Below are 24,248 nucleotides of genomic sequence, written 5' to 3'. Positions count from 1 at the left end.
AAGGTGGGAATTTAAGCCCCTAGGCTACTGCGCCAGGACCTAGTTCTATTTTTTAAGGGAGTGTAGGCCAAATACCTTGCTTGGCCATTAGCTAAGATGAAGCTTCTGTGTATATGACATAATGACTTAAGCCTTCAGAAAGGTCCCAATATTACTAAGAGTGTTGATCCTCATTGTAGAATTTCAGAGACAGACCTAATTCTAGATAGTATCTGGAAAAAAATTTGAAAGCCAGTCTCCAAGCCCTTAGAAGAAGGGAATTAATGAACCACAGACTGTTGGAGTCAGGTGGCCTCCTAATTTTAGCATTTATTCATTTATACAAGCATAGGAGGAGAGATTGTCCACAATACAGCACTTTATTCAGCTAGAGTCTGGTCAGACCCAGCCTATTCCTTTAAAACTTCCTTGGCTGAAGATTTCAAGTATTTTTGTAAGTTTGTAACAAAGTTATCAGTTTTATTTATTTTTCTAGATTTTAACTTCATATTTACAGTTTTTATTCTTGCCACTAAGTACAAAGAGAAAGGTTTTGTTTTAGCATCTCAGTGTGCCTTCTGTGTAGAGTAGCATTGGAAGGGTGTCTGTGTTTGAAAAAGTGGCTCTGCAAAGAGGTTGTGGCTGTGACAGCCATCTGTGATAGTTACTGACAGTCACGTGTCAAAGCCTTCCTTCGTAACCTCTTGTCTGTGTGTTTTCATTGAGGGTTTATTCCATGTTGATGTATCTATATCCTGTCTCGCCTTGCATTCCTGAAAACACCTCTGATCAGTCACCCTTTAGATAGTTTGTGCCTCACTGCCAGCCTGGGCCACTCCTGGTTGCTGGTCTGACTTGGTCCTTTGTTGAGCAGAGAGAGTGACTTAACAACCAGTTAAGTTTTAAAAACCTTTTAGCCGCAGATTTAAGGTTGCAGAAGGAGTGAGTGGTTTTTAGGCTGAGCTACCCTGGAGTCCTCTGCTAAACAGAACCTTCCCTGTCCTGTGGCAAGAAGCATCAGCTCAAAGTGCCCAGCCAGCACATTCTTGCTGTGAGTTATACTTAAGTACAGCAGGAAAAGTTGCATCACTATGAAGTAATCCCAGATTTAGAAAACTCTCACAATCAAGAAACTTTACTACTGCAGGTGACAGGCCATCAGTTTGTTTATTTCAGGCTCTTGTCATGCAGGAAGACAGGAATTCTGTCTGGTAACTTACATGAGGTAAATTTTATTCAAAAGGTGAATGTGGGGCCCAGCGCAATAGTGTAGTGGTTAAAGCACTTGCCTTACACATGCCAAGAACCCATATGGGCACTGGTTCTAATTCTGGCAGCCCTGCTGCCCATCCCCCTTTCCGATTGTGGTATGGGAAAGCAGTCGAGGACGGCCCAAAGCCTTGGGACCCTGCACCTGCATGGAAGACCTGGAAGAAGCTCCTGGCTCCTGGCTTCGGATCGGCATAGTATCGGCCGTTGCGCTCACTTGGGGAGTGAATCATCGGACGGAAAATCTTCCTCTCTGTCTCTCCTCCTCTCTGTATATCTGCCTTTCCAATAAAAATAAATAAATCTTTAAAAGGTGAATGCGCAAGTGTGTGCACACACATGCACGCACACATACAAGAGCATGGATTGTCCCACAGAGGGAAAATATCTGACATTGAGTGGGCAAGTGGCTAAGGTGGGAAAAGAGGCACGGAGGGCGCCTGGCATCCATGCAGCCATGCTCTGGTGAAAGGAGGCCTCCTGCCAGTTGTTGATCCCCTTTAGGAGCTTGGAGCAGCACCTCTGCAGGGGTGAAGCTGCCTCCACCAGTTCCCCATATAGCTTGATAGCCACATTTTCATGGCACCTTTCCTCAGGTACTGGATGAAGCAGATGCAATCTGGGAGAAGGGACATTTTGGTTGACAAGTAACTTCGAACTACACATAGTGGCAATGTGACTTCCAGCTGGGCTGCCATGCCGGGTAAATGTAAATGTTTCCAGGGAAGAACAACAGCTGTGGGTGACAAAAGACTTAAAAATCATCTTGATTGGACCCAGTGCGGTAGCCTAGTAGCTAAAATCCTCACCTTGCAATCCCAGTAACCCATATTGGACACAGGTTCGTATCCCAGCTGCTCTGCTTTCCATCCAGCTCCCTGCTTGTGACCTGGGAAGCAGTCAAGGACAGTCCAAAGCCTTAGGACCCTGCACTTGTGTGGGAGACCTAGAAGATGCTCCTGGTTTCTGGCTTCAGATCAGCTCAGCTCTGCTGTTGCGGCGGTGAACCAGTGGGTGGAAGAACTTCCTCTCCTTTACTCCTTCACTCTGTAAATCCGACTTTCCAAGGAAAACAAAATAAACCTTTAAAAAAAAATCATGGTGGTTAAAATTTGGGTGGCATAGAAGGAGATTTAGTTTTGGAACTCTCAAGGTGAAAAATAGTTAACTTGAAACAAATTCTGAGAAACTGTCCAAGATATCAGAAGCTTTAAGTATTTTAACTAGAATTATAGACCAAAAGGATGCTTGAATGTTTTCAAAAGAAATTAAACATCTTAACTCCTCAGACTTCATTTTTAAGCACTCAAATCCCAAGAAAGACAGTAGAGAAAGCAACAGATAATTCTCACAAAATGTCACTTATCCAAAGGTAACGCATGACCTCTTGCAGTGCATTTGTTTCTCCATGTAGGAAGTTCACGCAGGTAACTTGGATGTCAGATCTGATGGGAAGGCACTCCGATTGAATCAAGTAGTGTGTGTCCACAAGAATGTAAACAAGATAATTTTGACTAGAAGACTCGGGATTGGTACAAGCATGTAAAAATGGATCACATGGACCAATTTAATACATCAGTAAAAGTCAGGGATAAACAGTCCAGTTATCCTGTCATCCTGGGCTTCTGAGATGAATGCTTTCAGTGACAGCTCATGATAAAGTCAGACTAGGGAAGACAAAAGGGCTTTTTATGTGACTGCCTAGAATATTGAGGGGGGAAAAAACAATATAAGAAAAGCTATGGTTCAAGAGATGAGTTTAAGAATTAAAAAAGGGGTCCAGCACGGTAACCTAGTGGCTCAGGTCCTTGCCTTGCATGCACTGGAATTCCATGTGGGCATGAGTTTTGTTTCCCAGCTGCCCTGCTTCCCATCCAGCTCCCTGCTTGTGGCCTGGGAAAGCAATTGAGGATGGCCCAAACCCTTAGGACCCAACACCAGTGTGGGAGACCCGGGAGAGACTCCTGGCTCCTGTCTTCAGATTGGCTCAGCTCCGGCTGTTGTGGCTACCTGGGGAGTGAACGGAAGGAAGATCTGCCTCTCTGTCTCTCCTCCTCTATATCTGTCTGTCCAATAAAAATAAATAAATCTTTTAAAAAGAGAGAGAGAAAGAGGAAGAGACAGGGAGAGAGACTTGTCATTCACTGGTTCGTTCCCCAAATGGCTGCAGTGGCCGGGGCTGGGCCAGGCGGAAGCTAGGAGTCTAGAGCTTCTTCCAGATCTCCCCGATTAGTGCAGGAACCCTAAGCACTTGGGCCATCTTCTGGTGCTTTCCCAGGCTGGCACCCATGTGGAATGCTGGCACTGCAGGCTGTGTGTGGCTTTGCCCACTGTGCCACAGTGCTGGCTCTAAACCTTGCTGCTTTTACACAGATCAAGTTATAGCTTTATGTCAGTGTATCTTTGTTATTATTATTTTTAAATTTTATATCATTTTATGGCAATTTCATAGGCTCCAGGATTGCCCCAACCCCTGTGTCTTTGCTACTAATGCTTAGTTTTCATAAGCCATATATGTTGTTCTCTTCCAATCTCAGATAACCTGATCTTACAAAAGATTCATCATCCATAAACTGTCTACATCCTTTTCTTAAAAAAAAAAAAGATGTATCGATTCATTTGAAAAGCAAAATGATAGATACTCATTGTACTGTTTCATTCCTCAGATGCCCACAACAGTGCAAGATAAGCCGGGTTGAACCCAGTGCCATAAGCTCAGTCCAGTCCCACATGGCAGAAACCTAAGCAGTTTGGTACCAGCTGCTTCCTAGAGCAACCATTTTGTGAGGAGCTGGACATTTTTGCTTGTAAAGAAAATGATGTGGGACCCAGTGCAATGGCCTAGCAGCTAGAGTCCTTTTCCTGAACGTGCTAGAATCCCATATGGGCGCCAATTATAATCCTGGCAGCCCTGCTTCCCATCCAGCTCCCTGCTTGTGGCCTGGGAAGCAGTCGAGGATGGCCCAAAGCCTTGGGACCCTGTACCTGCATGGGAGACCTGGAAGAAGTTCCTGGCACCTGGCTTCAGATCAGCTCAGCTCCTGCTGTTGCAGCCACTTGAGGAGTGAACCATTGGATGGAAGATCTTCTCTCTCTCTCCTCCTCTCCGTATATCTACCTTTCCAATTAAAAAAATAAAAAATCTTTTAAAAAATTGAAAATGATGTGTTCATGCCAGAGCCTTCCATTGGCACTCCAGTAGTTACACGAAAGCTTTTGTTAAATTCTTGTGCGTCTTAGTGCCTTCAGTTCTACCAAAGACTTTTTGAAAGTTGACAGCCGGCTCAGGAGATGAAGGAGACCCCCTGGGTGGTCTCATTCTTGAGTATCTGAAGTATGCAGTCTATGGCTGATGCCATTTATTAAAGCTTCTAGTCATAGATCATAGCTATAGGTTGGTCTAATCAGCTAGGTTAAGAACCAAACAGGAAACAGGATGGAACTGAAAATGAATTATTCATATTATACCAAAGAGAATGAAATCTTCACACAAAGTACTCTTTCAGACCAAATCCTCTTGTAAAGGGATTGAAACAAGCCTTTTTTTAAAAAAAAAAAAAATTATATATAAGGCAGAATTACATAGAGTTCTGTCCTATGGTTTGCCCTCAAGTGGCTGCAACAGCCAGGGTTCCTTCTAGATCTCCCAGTGGGTGGCAGGGCTGAATTTTTTTTTTCTTCTAATTTTTGATGATGTTTACATAGTTGGCCAGGGTGGGAAGGGTGGAGGACTAGGAGACAGTGGGTGAGAACATTGTTTCCAAATTTTCCCTTTCTTGAGCCTGTATCTGGGGGAAGGAGGGAGATTAGGCCAGCTCGCTCCTTTCCTAGATGCTTTAGCAAGTAGCTGGACTGAAATGGAGCAGCTGCGACTCAGACTGAATGGGATGCCAACATCTCAGGCTTAACACACATAGTGCCACAGTGCCTAGGGGCAACAGTCTTAGAATTTCATCTTCCATGAACCAGTATCAGAAACAAACAACCCAAAGTAGGACACAGGTGGCACAAATCCCAAATGGCAGAGATGGAGGATTTCCAGTGTGGTCCCAGTTAAACTTTGGGCTCCCTGACTCCCCAAAATACTATTTTCTTGTCACTGTAAAAATGCTTGTAGGCAGCTGATACCGCAGCGTGGAGAAAAGGTAGTCTCTGAGCAGAAGGACGCTTGGCACCTGCTAGATGCCCTGAAATCCCAGGAACTGGGCTGGCTTGCCAGAGCAGCTAGGACACACAGTCAGTTGTTAATTTCTCCACTACTGTAAGAACATTAGAGCACTTGGGGAGTGCACTCCTTACCTTGGCTGGCTTGCCTGTTGATGCCATTAAAGTTAGGCCAGGGGCCAGTCCTGTGACATACTAGGCAAAGCTTCTGCCTTTGGCACTGGCATCCCATATGGGCACCAGTTCAAGTACCAGCTACTCCATTTTTGATCTTGCTTCCTTTTTATGTCCTAGAGAAGCATCAGAGGATGTCCTAAAGTCTTGGGAACCTGGACCCTAGTGGGAGACCTGGGAGAAGCTCCCAACTCCATGCTTCAGATCTGCTCTGATCGGTTCAGCTCTGGCGATCACAGCTATTTTGGAAATGAACCAGTGACAAACCTCTTTGTCACTCTTTGCAACCTGTGTTTCAAACAAAATTTAAACAATTTAAAAATTATGCAGTGTTCTCGCTGGGTGGTTCAACAGACAAATCCTCCACTTCCCATCCAGCTCCCTGCTTGTGGCCTGGGAAAGCAGTCGAGGATGGTCCAAAGCCTTGAAATGCTGCACCCATGTGGGAGACCCGGAAGAGGCTCCTGGCTGTGTTTCAGCTCAGCTCTGGCCCTTATGGCCATTTGGAGAGTGAGCCAGCGGGTAGAAGGCCTTCTCTGTCTCTACTTCTCTCTGTAAATCTGCCTTTCGATAAAAGATATATCTTAAAAAAAAAAAAAGGAGGGTGACGCAAAGACAGACTTATTCAAGAGACTAGCAGTGTTAGGAGGAAAACAGGTATCTTCAGTCTCAAAGTGCTTTTCCCCATTTGCCAGTCAACAGAAAGACTTTTACAAGGAGAAAGGGAAGTTGATAAAGGGTTCCGTTGAATGATCATCAGGCAGGTTCCAAGGGTCACTTCTGTTAATCAACTTGATGGCACTGGTTATGAATTCATCTGGCTGAGAGGTCAGTTAAAACTAAACTTGGTTGCAAATTCCCGCTTTATCTGCAGTCTGCTTTTCTAGCCATGTCCTGGAATTCCTAAGCAAGCCTTATTCATTTGTGTAACTGAACAAACATTCTCATTAGTGCAAAGATTAGCAGTTAGCTTTCTTAAGTTAGAATGTGAAAAGTGAAAAGAAAATATATTGATTACAGTTAAAATACAGTGTATTAAATTTGTGCATCCCAAGCAGCTCTAACTGATAGGCCAAATGACTGTCCTTCAGCAACATATAGATCAGGTAAAAGTGGTTATCATTTGTAAACATGGAGAAAAAAATTATAATGTTTTCATTTTTATTCAGATCATTCTATTTTTTTTTAAAGATGTATTTTATTTTTATTGGAAAGGCAGATATACAGAGAGGAGGAGAGATAGAGAGAAAGAGCTTCTGTCCGTTGATTCACTCCCCAGGTAGCCGCAATAGCAGCCGGAGCTGAGCCAATCCAAAGCCAGGAGCCAGGAACCTCCGGGTCTCTCATATGGGTGCAGGGTCCCAAGGCTTTGGGCTGTCCTGGACTGTCCCAGGCTACAAACAGGGAGCTGGATGGGAAGCAGGGCCACCAGGATTAGGACTGGTGTCCATATAGGATCCCGGCACATGCAAGGCGAGGACTTTAGCCATTAGGCTACCCACGCTGGACCCTCATATTATTAATTCTTAGTGAATGGAAGAAAATCGTTGCTTGGAGATTGTTGGCTAGTACTGTCTGAGCAAATAAGGCTATATTTCTGGGAAATTTTGCACATTATTACTATTCCTCTGATTTAAAAAAAAAAAAAAAGGTTTATTTATTTGAGAGGCAAAGTGACAGAGACAAACGTCTGCAGAAGCCAGTGCTGGAGCAGGCAGAAGGCAGATGGCCAGCCCTCTGTCCAGGTCTCTCCTGTAGTGGCAGGAATCCAAGCACGTGGGCCATCACCCACTGCTTTCCCGGCGAAATTAGCAGTAAACTGATCAGAACTGGTGCTTTGATGCTTGAATCTCCGCGAGCACCAAGATGTCCCACTCTGTGTCTAGGTTAGTTATGATTGGAAGTTGCTTGGCACATGAAATACTTTTATCTCACTTGATCTATATTGATTAGTATTTTCTGTCAAGGGTTTCTCAATTTCTTGGTTCTGTTCACAATGTTGTCATTAGAAGAAAGACGCCAGAGCCCTCACTCACTGCTGTTACTCAGAAGCCATGATTTTGGCCATTGTTTTGTTCTTTTGAAACAGATGTTCTCTTTTTTTTTTTTTCTTTGTGCATTAATTGAATATTCCCTCAGTGCCCTTCTTTGCCACACTCATGTGAAGCTTGCTGGAGGATTAGCCTGCTATACCACCATGCTGCCCCTTTCCCTTTTTGCTGGTTTCGTATTTTTTTCTGTACTTGAATTATTTATCGCTAGAGATTGAACAACTCCCTCTGAAGTTAACTCAAAAAATTATAGTCTGTCTGATCTTTGAAGCTTTTATGATCTTGCCTAAATTTGACATTTATGCATTTAATTGCAGAGCTGTATGATAGCGGAATCTTTCCTAATCATTTTGAGAGTCATGGTGCTGGTAATGAAAATAATGCAGTTGTGGATTTACCTTTTTTATAGTTAAGTTGGGCATGTGAAGTGTCTCCTATGCTAGAACTTCTCTGCCGTGGAGCTGGAAATCTTGATATATTGATTTATTTACTTGAAAGGCAGAATGACAGGGAAAGAGTGAGTGGTGGAGGGCCTGGTGGCGTGGCCTAGTGGCTAAAGTCCTCACCTTGAACGCGCCGGGATCCCATATGGGCGCTGGTTCTAATCCCAGCAGCTCCACTTCCCATCCAGCTCCCTGCTTGTGGCCTGGGAAAGCAGTTGAGGACGGCCCAAAGCTTTGGGACCCTGCACCCGAGTGGAAGACCTGGAAGAAGTTCCTGGTTCCCGGCTTCGGATTGGCATAGCACCGGCCGTTGTGGTCACTTGGGGAGTGAATCATCGGACAGAAGATCGTCTCTGTCTCTCCTCCTTTCTGTATTATCTGACTTTGCAGTAAAAATAAATAAATCTTTTTTTATTGTTATTAACATTGTATTATGTGATACAGTTTTATAGGCACTGGGGATTTCCCCCACCCCTCCCATGCCCCTCCCCCCATAGTGGATTCCTCCTCCTTGTTGCATAACCACAGTTCAAGTTCAGATGAGATTCCTTCATTGCAAGCATATGCCTAGTATAAAGTCCAGCGTCTTATTGTCCAGATAAGTTCAGTGGCCTCTTGGGGAGACCTTCTCTGGTCTGAAGGTAGAGCTAACAGAGTAAAGTTCTAGTCAGTTAAAAGCCCCAACAAAACCTCAGTATCAATATACAACATTATGGAATTAATTGACATAGTACTGAGTAAACAATATGTTAAAAATATAAATAAATCTTTAAAAAAAAAAAAAGTGAGTGGTGGAGAGATACAGAGATCTGGCGCACTTTGCAGACCTCTGCAGCAGCCAGGGCTGAGCCAGGCTGAACCAGAAGCCTGAAACAACATCTGAGTTTCCCGTGTGGGAGGCAGGTGCTGCTTTCCCAGGAGCATTAGCAGGGAGCTGGATTAGAAGTGGAGCAGATAGGGCTTGAATTGGCATTCCAGTGTGGGATGAGGGACATACAAAACTGCTGTCCAGGTAACGCAGTATACTGTTTTACGTTACACCTCTTTTTCTTTAATAAGTAGAGGGAGCAAAGTCTAAAATAATGGTAAAAAGTATAGTGTAGTAACTAGCATAACCCAGTAAGGCCACCATTTGTCACTTCAGCCATATACTTCCCAAAACGATCACCAAGGGCAATGTGCTTCTCTGTAGCCCATCTTCAGCTTCCCCATGCCAACAGTAAAGCATGCTGAAGTCTCCCCCTTGGCTCATTTAGTAGTCCCTTGTGTTTCTGTATGTTTTATGTGCTCAGCAGGATGCTTTTCAAAATGAGCATCATATGGTGCCATTGCAGTGGCGTTGCATACTAAGCCTCAGCCTACAGTACCAGCTTCCCACATGAGCACTAGTTCAAATCCCAGCCTCTCCACTTTTGATCCAGCTCTTTGCTAATGACCTAGAAAAGCAGCAGAGTCTCCCCATGTTGGAGAGTAGGAAGAGGCTGCTAACTCCTGGCTTTGGACTGGCCCAATTTTGACTATTTCAAGCCATTTGGGGAATGTATCAATGGATGGAAGATCTCTCTGTGTCTTTCTTTCTCTGTGTGTAACTCTGCTGCCTGCCCAACAAAAATAAATAACTCTTTAAAGAAAAATTGCCATCATAGCTACTACTTGAGGCAAATAAGGTACATCATTTAATATAGCAGGAAATAGGCACTTGTCCTGATGTTGCGGAAATCCGTAGTAGAGCCAGAGCTATGCCCCACTTCTTTGTATCAGTGAGCTGTTTCTCTACTACCTGGTACTGTGTTATAATCACTGCACAGTTTTTTATTTATCTATTTGTCTTTCACAGGGTTAATTATTTAGAAAATAAAGAATTTGAACATCCCTGGAAAATTATCAAAAGATCATTATCATTTTTTCTGACAAGGAAGTTTGGAATCTATGAAGAAACACTAAAAGAAGTCTTTTGTGTGGGTTACAAATATAGATGTTTTCATGAAGAGGAGCGACAAGCCAGAAGGTTACAGGCAAATGAGGCCTAAGACCTTTCCTGCCAGTAACTACACTGGCAGCAGTCGGCAGATGTTGCAAGAAATTCGGGAATCTCTTAGGAACTTATCCAAGCCGTCCGATGCTGCTAAGGCTGAGCATAACATGAGCAAAATGCTGCCAGAAGATCCTCGACAAGTCAGAAATCCACCCAAATTCGGGACATATCACAAAGCCTTGCAGGAAATTCGAAACTCCCTACTACCATTTGCCAATGAAACCAGTTCTTCCTCCCGCAGTACCTGCAGTACCTCGGAAGTGAATCCCCAGATGTTTCAAGACTTGCAGGCTGCTGGATTTGATGAGGTAAGGATTTGGAAAGGCACAGGAATCTCACCTTATGCTGCATAACGCTTTGTATGTGCTCTCACATTGCAGTGTTTCTTTTGAAAGAATTTATGTATACATTACTGTATGTCAAAAAGAATGTTATGTTTACAAGTCCATTACTTTTTATAATAAAACAACTGTTATTTCTTTGGTTTCTTCTGTGATACCTAATCATGGAATTCTAGAGTTTCTAAAATTTAAAAGCCAGGTTTTGAAGTTACAGTGGAATGCAGTTAAGAAGGCCACAAGGGAGGGTAATGGAGAGACATCTGTGTGAAACGGGAGCCTGGGAAACTGAGCAGCCGATGAAGAAACAGAACTTCCAAGGAGATGGAGCTGGCAGTAAGGAGAAAGAATTAGAGTCGTGGAGTTGACCCGCAATTGACTTTGGTTCAAATGTGAAATTTACAAGAACTAATAAAATTTCACTTTAGGCTAACTGTACCTAGTCATCTTAGAATTTATCTTCAGAATTCATTTTGACATTTTTAAATAGCATAATTATTTACATAATGTTTTAGTTATTGATAAAATTCATTTTTAGGGCCAGTGCTGTGGCGTGACTGGTTAAGCTGCCATCTACAACACTGACATCCTGTATGGGCATTGATTGGGATCCCAGCTGCTGTACTTCTGACCCAGCTTCCTGCTTGCGTCCCTGGGAAAGCAGCAAAGAATGACCCAAGTATTTGGGCCCTTGTACCCTGTAGGAGACCATGGAAGCAGCTTCTTACTTGGCCTTGGCCCAGACCTGGCTGCTGTGGCTATTTGAGGGATGAATTACGGATGAAGATCTCTCATTCTTACTTTCTCCCTGCCTCTGTCTCTGTAACTCAGACTTTAAAATAAATAAATACATATTTAAAAATTTGTTTGCTGTAACATGCATGGAAGTATTTTAGGTGGCAGAAATCGTAAACAGGCCCGGTGCTGTGGCTTAGCTGCTAAAGTTCTTGCGTTGCACGCACCAGGATCCTACATGGGCACTGGTTCTAATCCCAGCAGCCCCACTTCCCTTCCAGTTCCTTGCCTGTGGCCTGGGAAGGCATTAGAGGATGTCCCAAAGCCTTGGGACCCTGCACCCATGTGGGAGACCCGGGAGAGCATCTGGGGTCCTGGCTTCAGATCGGCACAGCACCAGCTGTTGTGGTCACTTGGGGAGTGAATCATTGGATGGAAGATATTTTTCTGTCTCTCCTCCTCTCTGTGTATATATCTGACTATGGAATAAAAATAAATAAATGTTTAAAAAAAAAGAAATCATAAATAAAAATTGGCCATCCTGGGTACTGATGTGATTGGACTGGGGGGAGTGGTCCTCTCCCTTCTGTTTCCCCTTCCCCTAGATACAGGAAGAAAAGAAAAATTGGAAGCAATTGTCTCATCCACTTTCCTCCATTCCTCTACCCCACTTTGAGTAGTGGTCCAGGTGGGCATGCATCCTTCTCAATTATGTAAATGTCATCATAAAATAAATTTATTTTTTAAAAAATTGGTCATAGAGGAGGCTCGGATTATTCCACAGTAGGCTAAGCTACCGTCTACGGCATATCATCTTATGTGGGCAGCAGTTTGAAACCAGGTTGCTCTGTTCACAGTCATGCTGTCTGCTGATGTGCCTGGGAAAGAAGCAGAGGACAGCCCAAGGTCTTGTGCTGCTATGCTCACATGGGAGACCAAGAGGAAGCACATGGCTCTTAGCTTCGGCTTGGTCAGCCCCAGCTATTCTGGTTAGGGAGTCTACCAGCAGGTGAAAGATTTCTGTATCTCTATCAAGTGCATCTTTTTTTTTTTTAATTGGCCATGGAAAATGTAAATATGTTTGAATAATTAAAAGGATTTGTTTAGCTTTTTTTCTGATTATGAAACATTATCTCTTAAAATATAAAATTATGAAGGGACTGAAAATTACCTTTGGTTCTACTCTATAAGGGTAACTATGCTTAAAAGGGTAGCTTTGCTGTTGCTGATATTTCTAGATAGGATCTGCATAGTTTTGCATCACTTTACAATGGAGATCAGGTACAGTGACAGCATTAGGTGATTTTGTTGTAACCACATCACAGGATGTACTTACACAAACCTAGCTTGTGTAGCCTGTCACACACCTGTGCATGTGTGTGACCACCATATGGATGTCTGAGACCCAGCTGCTCCACATCCCATCCAGCTCCCTGTCAATGAGCCTGGCAAAGAAGCAGAGGATGGCCCAAGTGTTTGGACCCCTCACCCACAGGGGGAACCCTGATGAAGCTCCTGGCCCAGCTCCAGCCATTGCCAGCCGGTTGGAGAGCAAACTAACAGATGAAAGTCTCTCCCTCATCTGTCCCTCTCCCTATCTGTACCCATGGATTTCAAATACAGAAATCTTTATAATAAATAAGAGATCAGATATTTCAGTATTTATTTCTATATAAAAATAAATCTTTTAATGTTTTTTAAAGATTTATGTATTATTTTTATTGGAAAGGTGGATATACAGAGAGGAGGAGAGACAGAGAGGAAGATCTTCTGTCTGATGGTTCACTCCCCAAGTGACTGCAATGGCTGGAGCTGAGCCCATCCGAAGTCAGGAGCCAGGAGCTTCTTCCAGGTCTCCCATGCAGGTGCAGGATACCAAGGCTTTGTGCCATCTACGACTGCTTTCCCAGGCCACAAGCAGGGAGCTGGATGGGAAGCGGGGATGCCAGGATAAGAACCAGCACCCATAGGATCCTGGTGCGTGCAAGGCAAGCACTTTAATCATACAAATAAATCTTAAGGTCCCGGCACATTAGCCTAGTGGCTAAAGTCCTTGCCTTGCATGCGACAGCATCCTATATGGGTACCGGTTCTAGTTCCTGTGGCCATTGCTTCCCATCCTGCTCCCTGCTTGTGGCCTGGGAAATCAGTCAGGGACAGCCGAAAGCCTAGGGCCCCTTCACTCACATGGGAGACCCAGAGTAAATTCCAGGCTCTAGGCTCCGCAGATCCAGATGTTGCAGTCACTTGGGCAGTGAATCATCCGACAGAATATCTTCCTCTGTGTCTCTTCTCCTATCTGTATATCTGACTTCTCAATAAATATAAATCTTTAAAGAACAAAAAACAGAACATTTATAACTAAAGTGTACTTGTCATATAAGATTTTTATTTCAAAGTTACTGATTTGATTATTTTCTTTTTCATCTTGGCATCTCCACTTAATGAATGCTTTATTGATGTTGTTACAGGTGATGAAAGTTTTAAGCACAGAAATGAATATTAAAAAAGCTAAAATTAGCATAATATCCAAATCATGGGACTGAAGCTTCAGTACATTTAATAGAGTTCCCCACAATATTGAAAAACATAGTGGGTGCCAGTTCTCTGTGCCATCAGAGGTAGAACCACCATACGGGAGTATTATAAATGTAATTACAGTTCACTCAGCTTAAGCAGTTTTAAAATTAAGCATTCCCTGATGAGTTCTATATGCTTTGTGTTGTGAGTTGGCACATAATGTGAGGGTAGTTTCTTTGTATCTCATACTAGATTTGGGATCTGAATGACATGGTATGTATCACTTAGGGTTTGAGTCTGGTTGCTTGTAACAAAAAATCCTAATGTAATACTTTAAACAAATTAGTGACACCATATGTATAGCTATCATTGGCTTACCCCCTCAGAATGTTAGTGCCTAGGAGCCATGCATCTTTGCATTTTCCGACTTGGTGGCAGCATTGTTCTGACACATTATTACCTGTGAAACAGAATGCAAGAAAGACCACTGGCTGAATCAGACAGCAGAATTATTACAGAAACCCTTTCTTCTGTCAGCAGAGTAGCATTTCCCAGAATCCTGAATAGGTGATAGGTTTCTGCCACAACCATTCTTTGGTTGGTCTCACATTCATCTCCAGCCATTTGACATAGGACGATTGCCTGTCAGTTGTCAGTTCACCCCTTACTGAACATTTGAACATTTGAACATATCACTTGAAATATTCCATCCTCAAGAACAAACAGGTAGTTGCCTGTCTTTTGAAAATGCATGTCAATATACTTTTTACTTGTTTGGGTATAATTTATGTCACTGACAGGAAAAGGAGTGGAAAAGGACTACTAGCATTTGAGCTTATGTATTTATATGTTTTCTAATTACATCTTCATAACAACACTGAGTTTATTTTTTTTTTTAAGTTTTTTTTATTGGAAAGTCAGATGTACAAAAAGAGAAGAAGAGAGGAGGAAGATCTGTCCACTAATTCACTCCCCAAATGGTCGCAACTGCTGGAGCTGTGCCAATACGAAGCTGGGAGCCAAGAGCCTCCTCTGGGTCTCTCATGAGGGTTCAGGGTCCCAAGGCTTTGGGCCATCCTGACTGCTTTCCCAGGCCACAAGCAGGGAACTAGATGGGAAGCGGGGCCATTGGGATTAGAACTAGTACCCATATGGGATCCTGGCATATGCAAGGCAAGGACTTTAGCCCACTAGGCTACTGTGCCAGGTCCAACACTGTTAGTTTATTTCAGTTGAAGAAATGCTAATTCCCCAGAGTTGAGACAGTTGTAAAGGGAGCTGTTACAACTCAAACTCTGTTTTTCTTTTTTTTTTTAAAGATTGATTTTTATTAGAAAGTCAGATATACAGAGAGGATGAGATGCAGAAAGATATTCCTTCTGCTGGTTCACTCCCAAAGTGGCCACAGTGGTTGGAGCTGAGCCGATCCAAAGGCAGGAGTCAGGAGCTTCTTCCAGGTCATCCACTTTGGTGTGGGGTCTCCAACCTTTGGACTGTCCTCGACTGCTTTCCCAAGCCGCAAGCAAGGAACTGGATGATAAGTGAAGCAGCCAGGACATGAACCTGCGCCCATACGGGATCCTGGTGCATGCAATGCAAGGACTTTAACCACTGCGCTACCACACTGGGACCCCAAGTATATTTTTCTACGTTGTCTTACCTGAAGTCCTTATCACATATTTTCTTCTACCTTTTGTCCTGTTTCATGTCCTTGAAAATATAGTTCCCCGAAATGTACCAGGGTAAGAACCAGAACTGTGTGGTTCCTTTACCAGTACAGATATTGGCAGAGTGTTCGGTAAAATGCGTCCATTATAGCAGAAAGTTATTTTCAGTGTTTTGACTGATATCTTTTAAAACTGTGGTGGTTTTTCTGTTTATGTAACAAAACAATTATGAGAAATGATGAGAATTACATTTCCAAGACTGACTTCTAAAGTTAATCCTAAAAGGAAACGGTAATATTTTATGTAAAGGTGAAAACATTAAGGAAATATTTGGAAGATATGAGGGCCAGTTTTATTTAGTATATTGAATTTGTATGGCATTTTCTGGACATTAGCATTATTCTTTGAGGCCTTACTCATAATTGTGAATTTCTCTAATAGAATTCGTAGTGTTGTTTTCCTCTTATGAGATTTAAATTTTGTGTTTTGTCTTTAATCTTTGTTTAAGGATATGGTTATTCAAGCTCTTCAGAAAACTAATAACAGAAGTATAGAAGCAGCGATTGAATTCATTAGCAAGTTGAGTTACCAGGATCCTCGGCGGGAGCAGATGGCTGCAGCAGCTGCCAGACCTGTTAATGCTGGTTTGAAACCAGGTAATTCATCAAAAGCCTTTTCCTAGCCTCTGATTACATAGCTTTAAAATACTAACATGCAAAACATCGTTGGTCTTGAAAGTTGTTGCAAGTCTGAAGATAATAATGTTGCAGAATGAATTTTAAAGTAATGTTCTCACCTTTAAAACTTCGTAATTGTGATAAGCAACAGTCAAGATTGAGAGCTTTTGGGACTGGTGTTGTGTAGGACCTGGTTAAGCCATCGACTGCAGTCCCATATGGGCCCTGCCCAACCTGTCCCTGCACCCGGCCGATGCAGACATTGTGAGGGCTGCAGACTTGCCTGGCCTGCCCATGCCCAGACCTGATCTTATGCTCCCCAGCAGGAGTTGTGACCTGGTAAGAGAGTCCCCCAAGTGTCGCTAAGAGGCCTGCTCCCAGCCACTGAGATAGTGGCACTGTTTGGCATGTTCTGCCTTCTGTCCCAGCTCTTGTATATGCCTCCACTGCTGCACCCTGGCACTGCCTGGCCTTCTCCAGCCTCTGTTCCTCTGTGAGTGTCAGGTGGGTTCCTGATAGTGAGTTCCATGGTCCAGCCTGGCTTGGCCCATCATTGCTTCCAGCTCTCCATGTAACTTAGTGAGTGTTGTGGTCCCAGAGACGTGACTGCCCCCAGATCTGGTTCTCTCATATTCTAATGCGTGCTGTGGCCACTCTGACCTGGCTCACCCCTGTGTTCAATACTCATGAATCTGTGCTATGGCCTAGCCCTGCCAGGCACGGCCACCAGCCCCAGCTTTTGTGAGCACCAGTGGGTGGTAGGTAATGCCAGCCCAGGTCTCCTACATGAGCAGGTGACTTGGCCAGACATGCATTCTGTTTGCTCTCTCTAAACTACTCCATCTCCACTCTCTTATCTGCCTGTGAGAGCAGGTGCTGCTTCCATGGAAGACCTCAGAAGTCATTCCTGCCCTTTCAAACATGCCCTCAGCTGCTCCCACTCCAGTCTGTCCCTAGAACCCCTTTTTCAGGCAATCCGCCGCACCCCCACCTGGAGGCTGCCTTCCCCACTTATGTTTAAAAAGAGAGAAAAGAAAGAATAAGCAACTGTGCTGTAGTGTAGTCAACACAATTTGGCATTAACCAGGCCCAGAATGCCCACCAGCTGTTAGCTGCTTTTCTCCCAGCAGTGTAGCACTTGCCTAGGTACAAGGCAAGTGCTAGGAAGTAGTGCCTTCAGTCCGGTTCCTAACCCGCGCCTCTCCATGCCCTGGCTGTCTCTATGATTTCATGGAGTGCCACTCTTTCCCTCACGTATGGACTCCACTATTTGAGCTGTTGTGGGTTTTTTGTTTGTTTTGTTTTGATTGATTCTTGAAGGATGCTGAGCTCTCATCTCAGAACCTTATTTATTTGAAAGGTAGTATATGAGAGAGAGGGATAAATCTTCCATCTGCTGGTTAACCTCCAAACTGGCAGTAACGGTTAGACTGGGTCAGGCCAGAGTCAGAAACCAGGAACTTCATCCAGGTTTCCGTGTAGGTGCTAGGGGCCCAGGTGCTTAAGCCATCTTCTGCTGCTTTCCCATGTGCACTAGTAGAGAACTGAACCAGAAGTACAGCAGCCAGGACTTGAACCAGCACCCATATGAGAGCCAACATTCTAGGTGGCAGCTCAAAGTACTGCACCACAATCCCAGTCCATACCTTGCTTATATAGTCACTTGTGTGTCTCTTCCCCAAGAATATAGCTTCAACAGGGCTGACATCTCGTTCAGCAGTTAACTTCGATTACTGAGGAAAAGGACTGACCCAGAGTAGATGTTCAGCAAATATCTAAAAAACTAAAGAAGAAGAGAAAAAGAGTACAGCAGGAACAAGTGACATACCACAGGCTGAATTAAATAAAATATTCCCCCAAAAAGAACTTTGTTGAAGAACTTTGTGGCTGGAGTAAACAAAAGTCATAACCTCAGAAGAATATCAACCTTAAATTTGTGAAAGGAGGGCACATAGCTGATGGTACTTTCTTTTTTAAGTTTTTAAAATCTGACTTATTGAAGTTAAAAACTTGGACCCTGTGTGATAGCCTAGTGGCTGAGGTCCTCACCTTGCATACACCAGGATACCATATGGATGCTGGTTCTAATCCCAGCAGCCCTGCTTCCCATCCAACTCCCTGCTTGTCGCCTGGGAAAGCAGTCAAAAACGGCCCAAAGCCTCGGGGCCATGCACCCATGTCGGAGACCCAGAAAAAGCTCCTGGCTCCTGGCTTTAGATCAGCTCAGCCCTGGCCACTACAGCTGCTTGGGGAGTGAACCGGCATATGGAAAATCTTTATGTCTCTCTTTCTCTCTGTAAATCTACCTTTTCAATAAAAATAAACAAATCCTTTTTAAATGAAAAAAAGCAGGCAGAAAGAAGCAGACTCCACATTTATGTATCTCAGGTAACTTACTGATGATACGGTTAACCTGCAGGGAAGGAAACTGAGGGATTAATGACAGAAATGTCTTATCATTTTGTGCCTTGTGAATTTTGAGGCATGAAAATTTATTATCTAGGCAGAAACAGAATTCTAAAAGATGAATAACTTATGGAAGTTTTAATAATTTTTTCATTAAATAAGCAAATTATGTATTACTTAACTTTTTTTGTTATGAGAACAGTTAAAATCTCTCTAAGCAGTTATCAAGAATACAAAAAGCAAACTAGGATCACCGTGTTGTACAACATATCTCTTGAACTTACATTTTTAATTCTTGCAAGAGAATTGAATATCATTTAGTAATATCAAAACTCCGATCTGAAGTCTTCTGAAGTAAAAGGTTAAAGCTATGCTTTCCTTCTCTCTCTGTTACGACCACAGGGAGTGTGCAACAGCCAGTTAACCGCAAGCAGAGCTGGAAAGGCTCCAAAGAGTCCTTAGTTCCTCAGAGACACGGCCCACCACTAGGAGAAGGTGTGACCTACCGTTCCGAAAGTCCCAGCTCACAGACGGATGTGGGAAGGCCTTTGTCTGGCTCTGGCTTACCAGCATTTGCTCCAACTCACCCTAGCAATGGACAGAGAGTGAACCCCCCGCCACCCCCTCAAGTAAGGAGTGTCACTCCTCCACCACCTCCAAGAGGTACAACCCCGCCACCCCCGTCATGGGAACCAAACTCTCAAACCAAGCGTTACTCTGGGAACATGGAATTTGTAATCTCTCGCATCTCTCCTGTTCCGCCTGGGGCCTGGCAGGAGGGCTATCCTCCACCACCTCTTAACACGTCCTCCATGAGTCCTCCTGGTCAGGGGCAGAGAGCAGTGAGTTCTGTTCCTGTGGGCAGACAGCCAATCATCATGCAGAGCTCTAACAAATTCAGCTTCCCCCAGGGGAGGCCTGGAATTCAGAATGGTAGTGGTCAGACTGATTTCATGATTCACCAAAATGTCGCTCCTGGTGCTGTGACTCGGCAGCCACCCCCTCCGTATCCTCTGACCCCAACAAATGGACAAAACCCTTCTGCTTTACAAACAGGGGGGTCTGCTGCTCCTTCATCATATACAAATGGAAATATTCCTCAGTCTATGATGGTGCCAAATAGGAATAGTCATAACATGGAACTTTACAATATTAATGTACCTGGACTGCAAACAACCTGGCCTCAGTCATCTTCTGCACCGACCCAGTCATCCCCAAGCAGCGGGCATGAAATCCCTACCTGGCAACCTAACATACCTGTGAGGTCAAATTCTTTTAATAACCCACTAGGAAACAGAGCAGCTCACTCTGCTAACTCTCAGCCATCAGCTACAACAGTCACTGCAATTACACCAGCTCCTATTCAGCAGCCCGTGAAAAGCATGCGTGTATTGAAGCCGGAACTACAGACTGCTTTAGCGCCTACCCACCCTTCTTGGATACCACAACCAATTCAGACTACTCAAACCAGTCCTTTTGCTGAAGGTACCACTTCAGGTATGACAGTTATGGCACCTGTTGCTGAAGCTCCAAGCTATCAAGGTCCACCACCACCTTACCCGAAACATCTGCTGCACCAGAGCCCGTCTGTTCCCCCGTATGAACCAAGCAACAAGTGCAGCAAGGAGGATCAGCCTGTCGTGCCCAAGGAAGATGAAGGCGAAAAAAGTTATGAAAGTGTTGATAATGGGGATAAAGAAAAGAAGCAGATTACAACTTCACCTATCACCGTTAGGAAAAACAAGAAAGATGAAGAGCGAAGGGAATCTCGGATTCAAAGTTACTCTCCCCAGGCCTTCAAATTCTTTATGGAACAACATGTAGAAAATGTGCTCAAATCTCATCAGCAACGTCTACATCGTAAAAAGCAGTTAGAGAATGAAATGATGCGGGTAAAACCTTTTAAAATGCTATTTTTTACACCTGATCATCTGCATTCTTTTGTTGTACCCTAGGATTTTCTTTTAAAACAGTGATGAAAAATATATTATCAATTATTTGGAAATGAATAAACTGGGACAGGTGTTTGGCTTACTGAGTTGGATCCTTGTGAGGATGCCCATGTCCCAAAGGAGTGCCCAGATGTGACCTTGGCTCTGGCTTCTGATTCCAGCTTCCCGCTAATGTTGGCACTAGGAGGCAGTGGTGATGGTTCTGGCAGTTGGTTTCCCACCAGCCATTTAGGAAGCCTGGGTGGTAGATTGAAGTCCAGCTTCATCCCGCCCTTCCTGCCCTTGACATGCATTTGAAGAGTAAACCAGCAGATGTGGCTGTTCTCGCTCTTAAATAAAACATAATTTTTTAAAAATGAACCTTAAAGTAATTTTGATTCTAGGTTTATTTTAACTTACTTTCCTGTGATAAAAGTTCCTGTGTAAATTAAGAAAAATGTAAGAGATTTACATTTTAATCCCTTTGTAGGGGAATTCAAACAAGAGTTGTGTGTGTTTGTTTTTTAAGAGAGAGATGACAGAGCTCCTCTCTGCTGGGTTCACTGCCCACATGTCTGCAACAGCTGGGCTGTGCCATTGCTGAAGCTGGAAGTCAAGGCCTCATCCCATTCTCCCACATGGATGGGGAAGCCAGTTCCTTGAGTCAACAGTGATGACTCTCCTCCAAGGTGCACACCGGCATGGTGATAGACAGAGCTGGGAATAACCCCTTACCCTCCAGGGTGGAACCCAGGCGTCTAACTGCTGTCTCAGCCACTAGGCTAAATGCCTGCACCCTGATCATCTCTTGATACCCTTATGAAACATGCCTTGTACTTCTGAGTTTTTGAGTTTGCAGGTTTATCACGTAAACCTCACTAGAAAGTGTCAGAAGCAATTCCCTTCAGTTATTTCTTACAATTTCATTTTTTTTCAATGAAGTAGAGAAAATGTGCTAAGATTATTAAGTCAGAGGATACCTAGAGGAAATTGGACTCTATGAGCATTCACATAAACCTGTGTTGTATGACTCCAGTGGATCTCTTCCCTGGATTATCATTACATTATTGTTTTTGTGATATGCTCAGAGTTGAAAGATTTGATTGCTGATCTCACATCTGTCACTCAAAAATCCCAGAAGCTTAAATTTGTGATGAAACTTCTTCGGATATTTGAGAGAGCTATTGTTTTAAAATTATTTTCCAAATTGATTTTACAATGCAGTACTGCTGTTTCTGCTATAAATTGAATTTTGTTTGAGATGCATCACAATAATCTCAATGACTTTTTCATATTTTAGCTCTTAGAATTTCTTACTAAAGTCTTTCTGTATGTATTTTCTTAGTTTATTTTTCCTTTTTCCTCTTCACTTTCACTAATAGCTGATTTAAACTTTTATGGTGTTGGAAGCTTTGCTGACTTCTGTAGCCTCCATTACTGTGTAGACAAGTAAGATTTTAAGAGCAACAGTTCTATACTAAGCCTGGCATGTCATCCTTCTGAGAAGATTTTGCATGCAAGTGCGCATCCTAACAAAAGCATGAGGTTACCATTTTTTAATTAGTCTTGCATTTTAAGATTTAGACCTGACTCTTGGAATTGAACTCCTTTTGTATTTAAACTCTTGAATTAGTTCTTAGTCTGCCAAAAGAAACTTCCTCAGTTCTAAATCCAGGTATCCTGTATCTGTTTTGAAGATGACTTTTGTTTTGATAGCTTCATAAGTCAAACTGTCTTTGAAATATTCCAAATAATAAGGGCAAATGCTGAAGCAGAGCAGGTAGATCTGCCTGCGTTAACAACAAGCCACGTGGGTGCCAGCTTGAGTCCCAGCTGCTCCACTTCCATCCAGCTACCTTGGCAAGCAGGAGAGGATGGCGCAAGTGGTTGGGTCCTTGCTGCCACATTGGTAACCCAGATGAATCTCCTGGCTTTGGACCAGTGCACATCCGGCCATTGTGGCTATTGGGGAGTAAACTGGTGGATGAAAGATCATTGTCTTAACTTCTCTTTGTAGCTGCCTTTCAAATAAGTAAATAAGTATATCTTTAAAGAAAAAATGCTGAACGATGTCCTGTAAGCACATAGCTTGTCCCTCTTAGATGAGGTAACAGGGACTCTACTTTTTGCCTATGTCATGGACTGAGTCCCATCTCCTTCTGAGGGACCTTGAAGACTAAATGACTATCGTGTGTTTTCTGAAAGTGGGAAGAGGCTGGTAGACTAGAGAAAACATTCTTTTGTTAATATTTGTTTTGTTTTGTTTTGCTTTTTGTTTTGTTTTAAGAAAAATGATCCCGGAATAGAAGATTTTCTTTCTCCTTTTTTTTTCTTTTTTTTTTTTTTTTGGTGAAGGCAAGACCGTTTGAGGGCCAGGTATTCTGTGAAAAATAGCATTTGATGAAGGCAAGTTAATCCTGTAACTTGGGATGAGTGCATGGAGAGAGATGGGAATGCATGTTAACAGATGATTGTATTTTCTTAGTGTATTAGACAAGATTAGAAAGCTAACTGTTGGTATCCTTTTCTGAATTTCCACAGCTGAATTTGCATATGCATACTCACTCACTTTTTATATCTTTGTTAACTGTCTCATAAATTGCACTTTTCATCATTAATTTTCTCTGAAATATATTACAAATTTCTAACATGCTTTGTTAAAAATTATTAGGCATTTAACCTTTAAATATATGCTTGAGTTTTTTTCTGAGCTACTTATTGTTAAATACTGAAGAAGAAATTTCCTCATTTAACATCCGATTTATTTGCCTAGGTTGGATTATCTCAAGATGCCCAGGACCAAATGAGAAAAATGCTTTGCCAGAAAGAATCTAATTACATCCGACTTAAAAGGGCTAAAATGGACAAGTCTATGTTTGTGAAGATTAAGACACTAGGAATAGGAGCATTTGGTGAAGTCTGTCTAGCAAGAAAAGTAGATACTAAGGCTTTGTATGCAACAAAAACTCTTCGAAAGAAAGATGTTCTGCTTCGAAATCAAGTGGCTCATGTTAAAGCTGAGAGAGATATTCTGGCCGAAGCTGACAATGAGTGGGTCGTTCGTTTATATTATTCATTCCAAGATAAGGACAATTTATATTTTGTAATGGACTATATTCCTGGGGGTGACATGATGAGCCTATTAATTAGGATGGGCATCTTTCCAGAAAATCTGGCACGATTCTATATAGCAGAACTTACTTGTGCAGTTGAAAGCGTTCATAAAATGGGTTTTATTCATAGAGATATTAAACCTGATAACATTTTGATTGATCGTGATGGTCATATTAAATTGACTGACTTCGGCCTCTGCACTGGCTTCAGATGGACACATGACTCTAAGTACTATCAGAGTGGTGAGTAAATTGAGAAAACATCATTTTTTCCATAATACTGGAGTGAAATTATTGGGGTGAATGTTCAGCATAGGGTTAATCAGAGTTGGGATGCATGCATCCCTCTAGAGGGTCTGGGTTCACGCCCCAGCTGTGTTCCCAATTTCAGCTGCCACCTGATGTGTACCCTGGGAGGCAGCTGGTGATGGCTCAAGTTGTTAGGTCACTGTAACTGTCATGAGAGGGACTGCATGGTCCAGCCTGCCGTAACACATCTGGAGAATGAGCCAGCACACAGGAGCTCTGTCTGTATTTGACTCTCAAAAATAAATTTCAAAAAAATTAGGATTTATTTTTATTGGAAAGGCAGATTTATAGAGAGAAAGAGACTCAGAAAATCTTTCTGCTGATTCCCTCCCCAAGTGGCTACAACAGCTGGAGCTGACCCAGTCCAAAGCCATGAGCTTCTTCCGGGTCTCCCACACAGGTGCAGAGGCACCAAGGCTTTGGGCTGTCCTCCACTG

At 43.1% G+C, this 24,248-nt stretch overlaps 1 protein-coding gene across 1 annotated transcript in view; it reads left to right on the top strand.

Moving 5' to 3' along the window:
- Window positions 1–24,248, top strand: part of LATS1 (large tumor suppressor kinase 1) — a 40,081-nt gene that overhangs the window by 3,746 nt on the left and 12,087 nt on the right. Inside the window, exons 2-5 of the mRNA XM_040965209.1 lie at window positions 9,918–10,423; window positions 15,884–16,031; window positions 18,861–20,350; window positions 23,163–23,745. Of these exons, the coding sequence (XP_040821143.1) occupies window positions 10,064–10,423; window positions 15,884–16,031; window positions 18,861–20,350; window positions 23,163–23,745 (2,581 nt within the window). The 5' untranslated portion in view covers window positions 9,918–10,063. The remainder of the gene's footprint in view (window positions 1–9,917; window positions 10,424–15,883; window positions 16,032–18,860; window positions 20,351–23,162; window positions 23,746–24,248) is intronic.

This window comes from Ochotona curzoniae, unplaced genomic scaffold (assembly GCF_017591425.1).
Source record: "Ochotona curzoniae isolate NIBS_2020 unplaced genomic scaffold, NIBS_Ocur_1.0 scaffold_3890, whole genome shotgun sequence".
Classification (NCBI taxonomy): domain Eukaryota; kingdom Metazoa; phylum Chordata; class Mammalia; order Lagomorpha; family Ochotonidae; genus Ochotona; species Ochotona curzoniae.
Note: the sequence above shows the minus strand (reverse complement) of the source record. Positions and strands in the feature narration are given on the sequence as shown.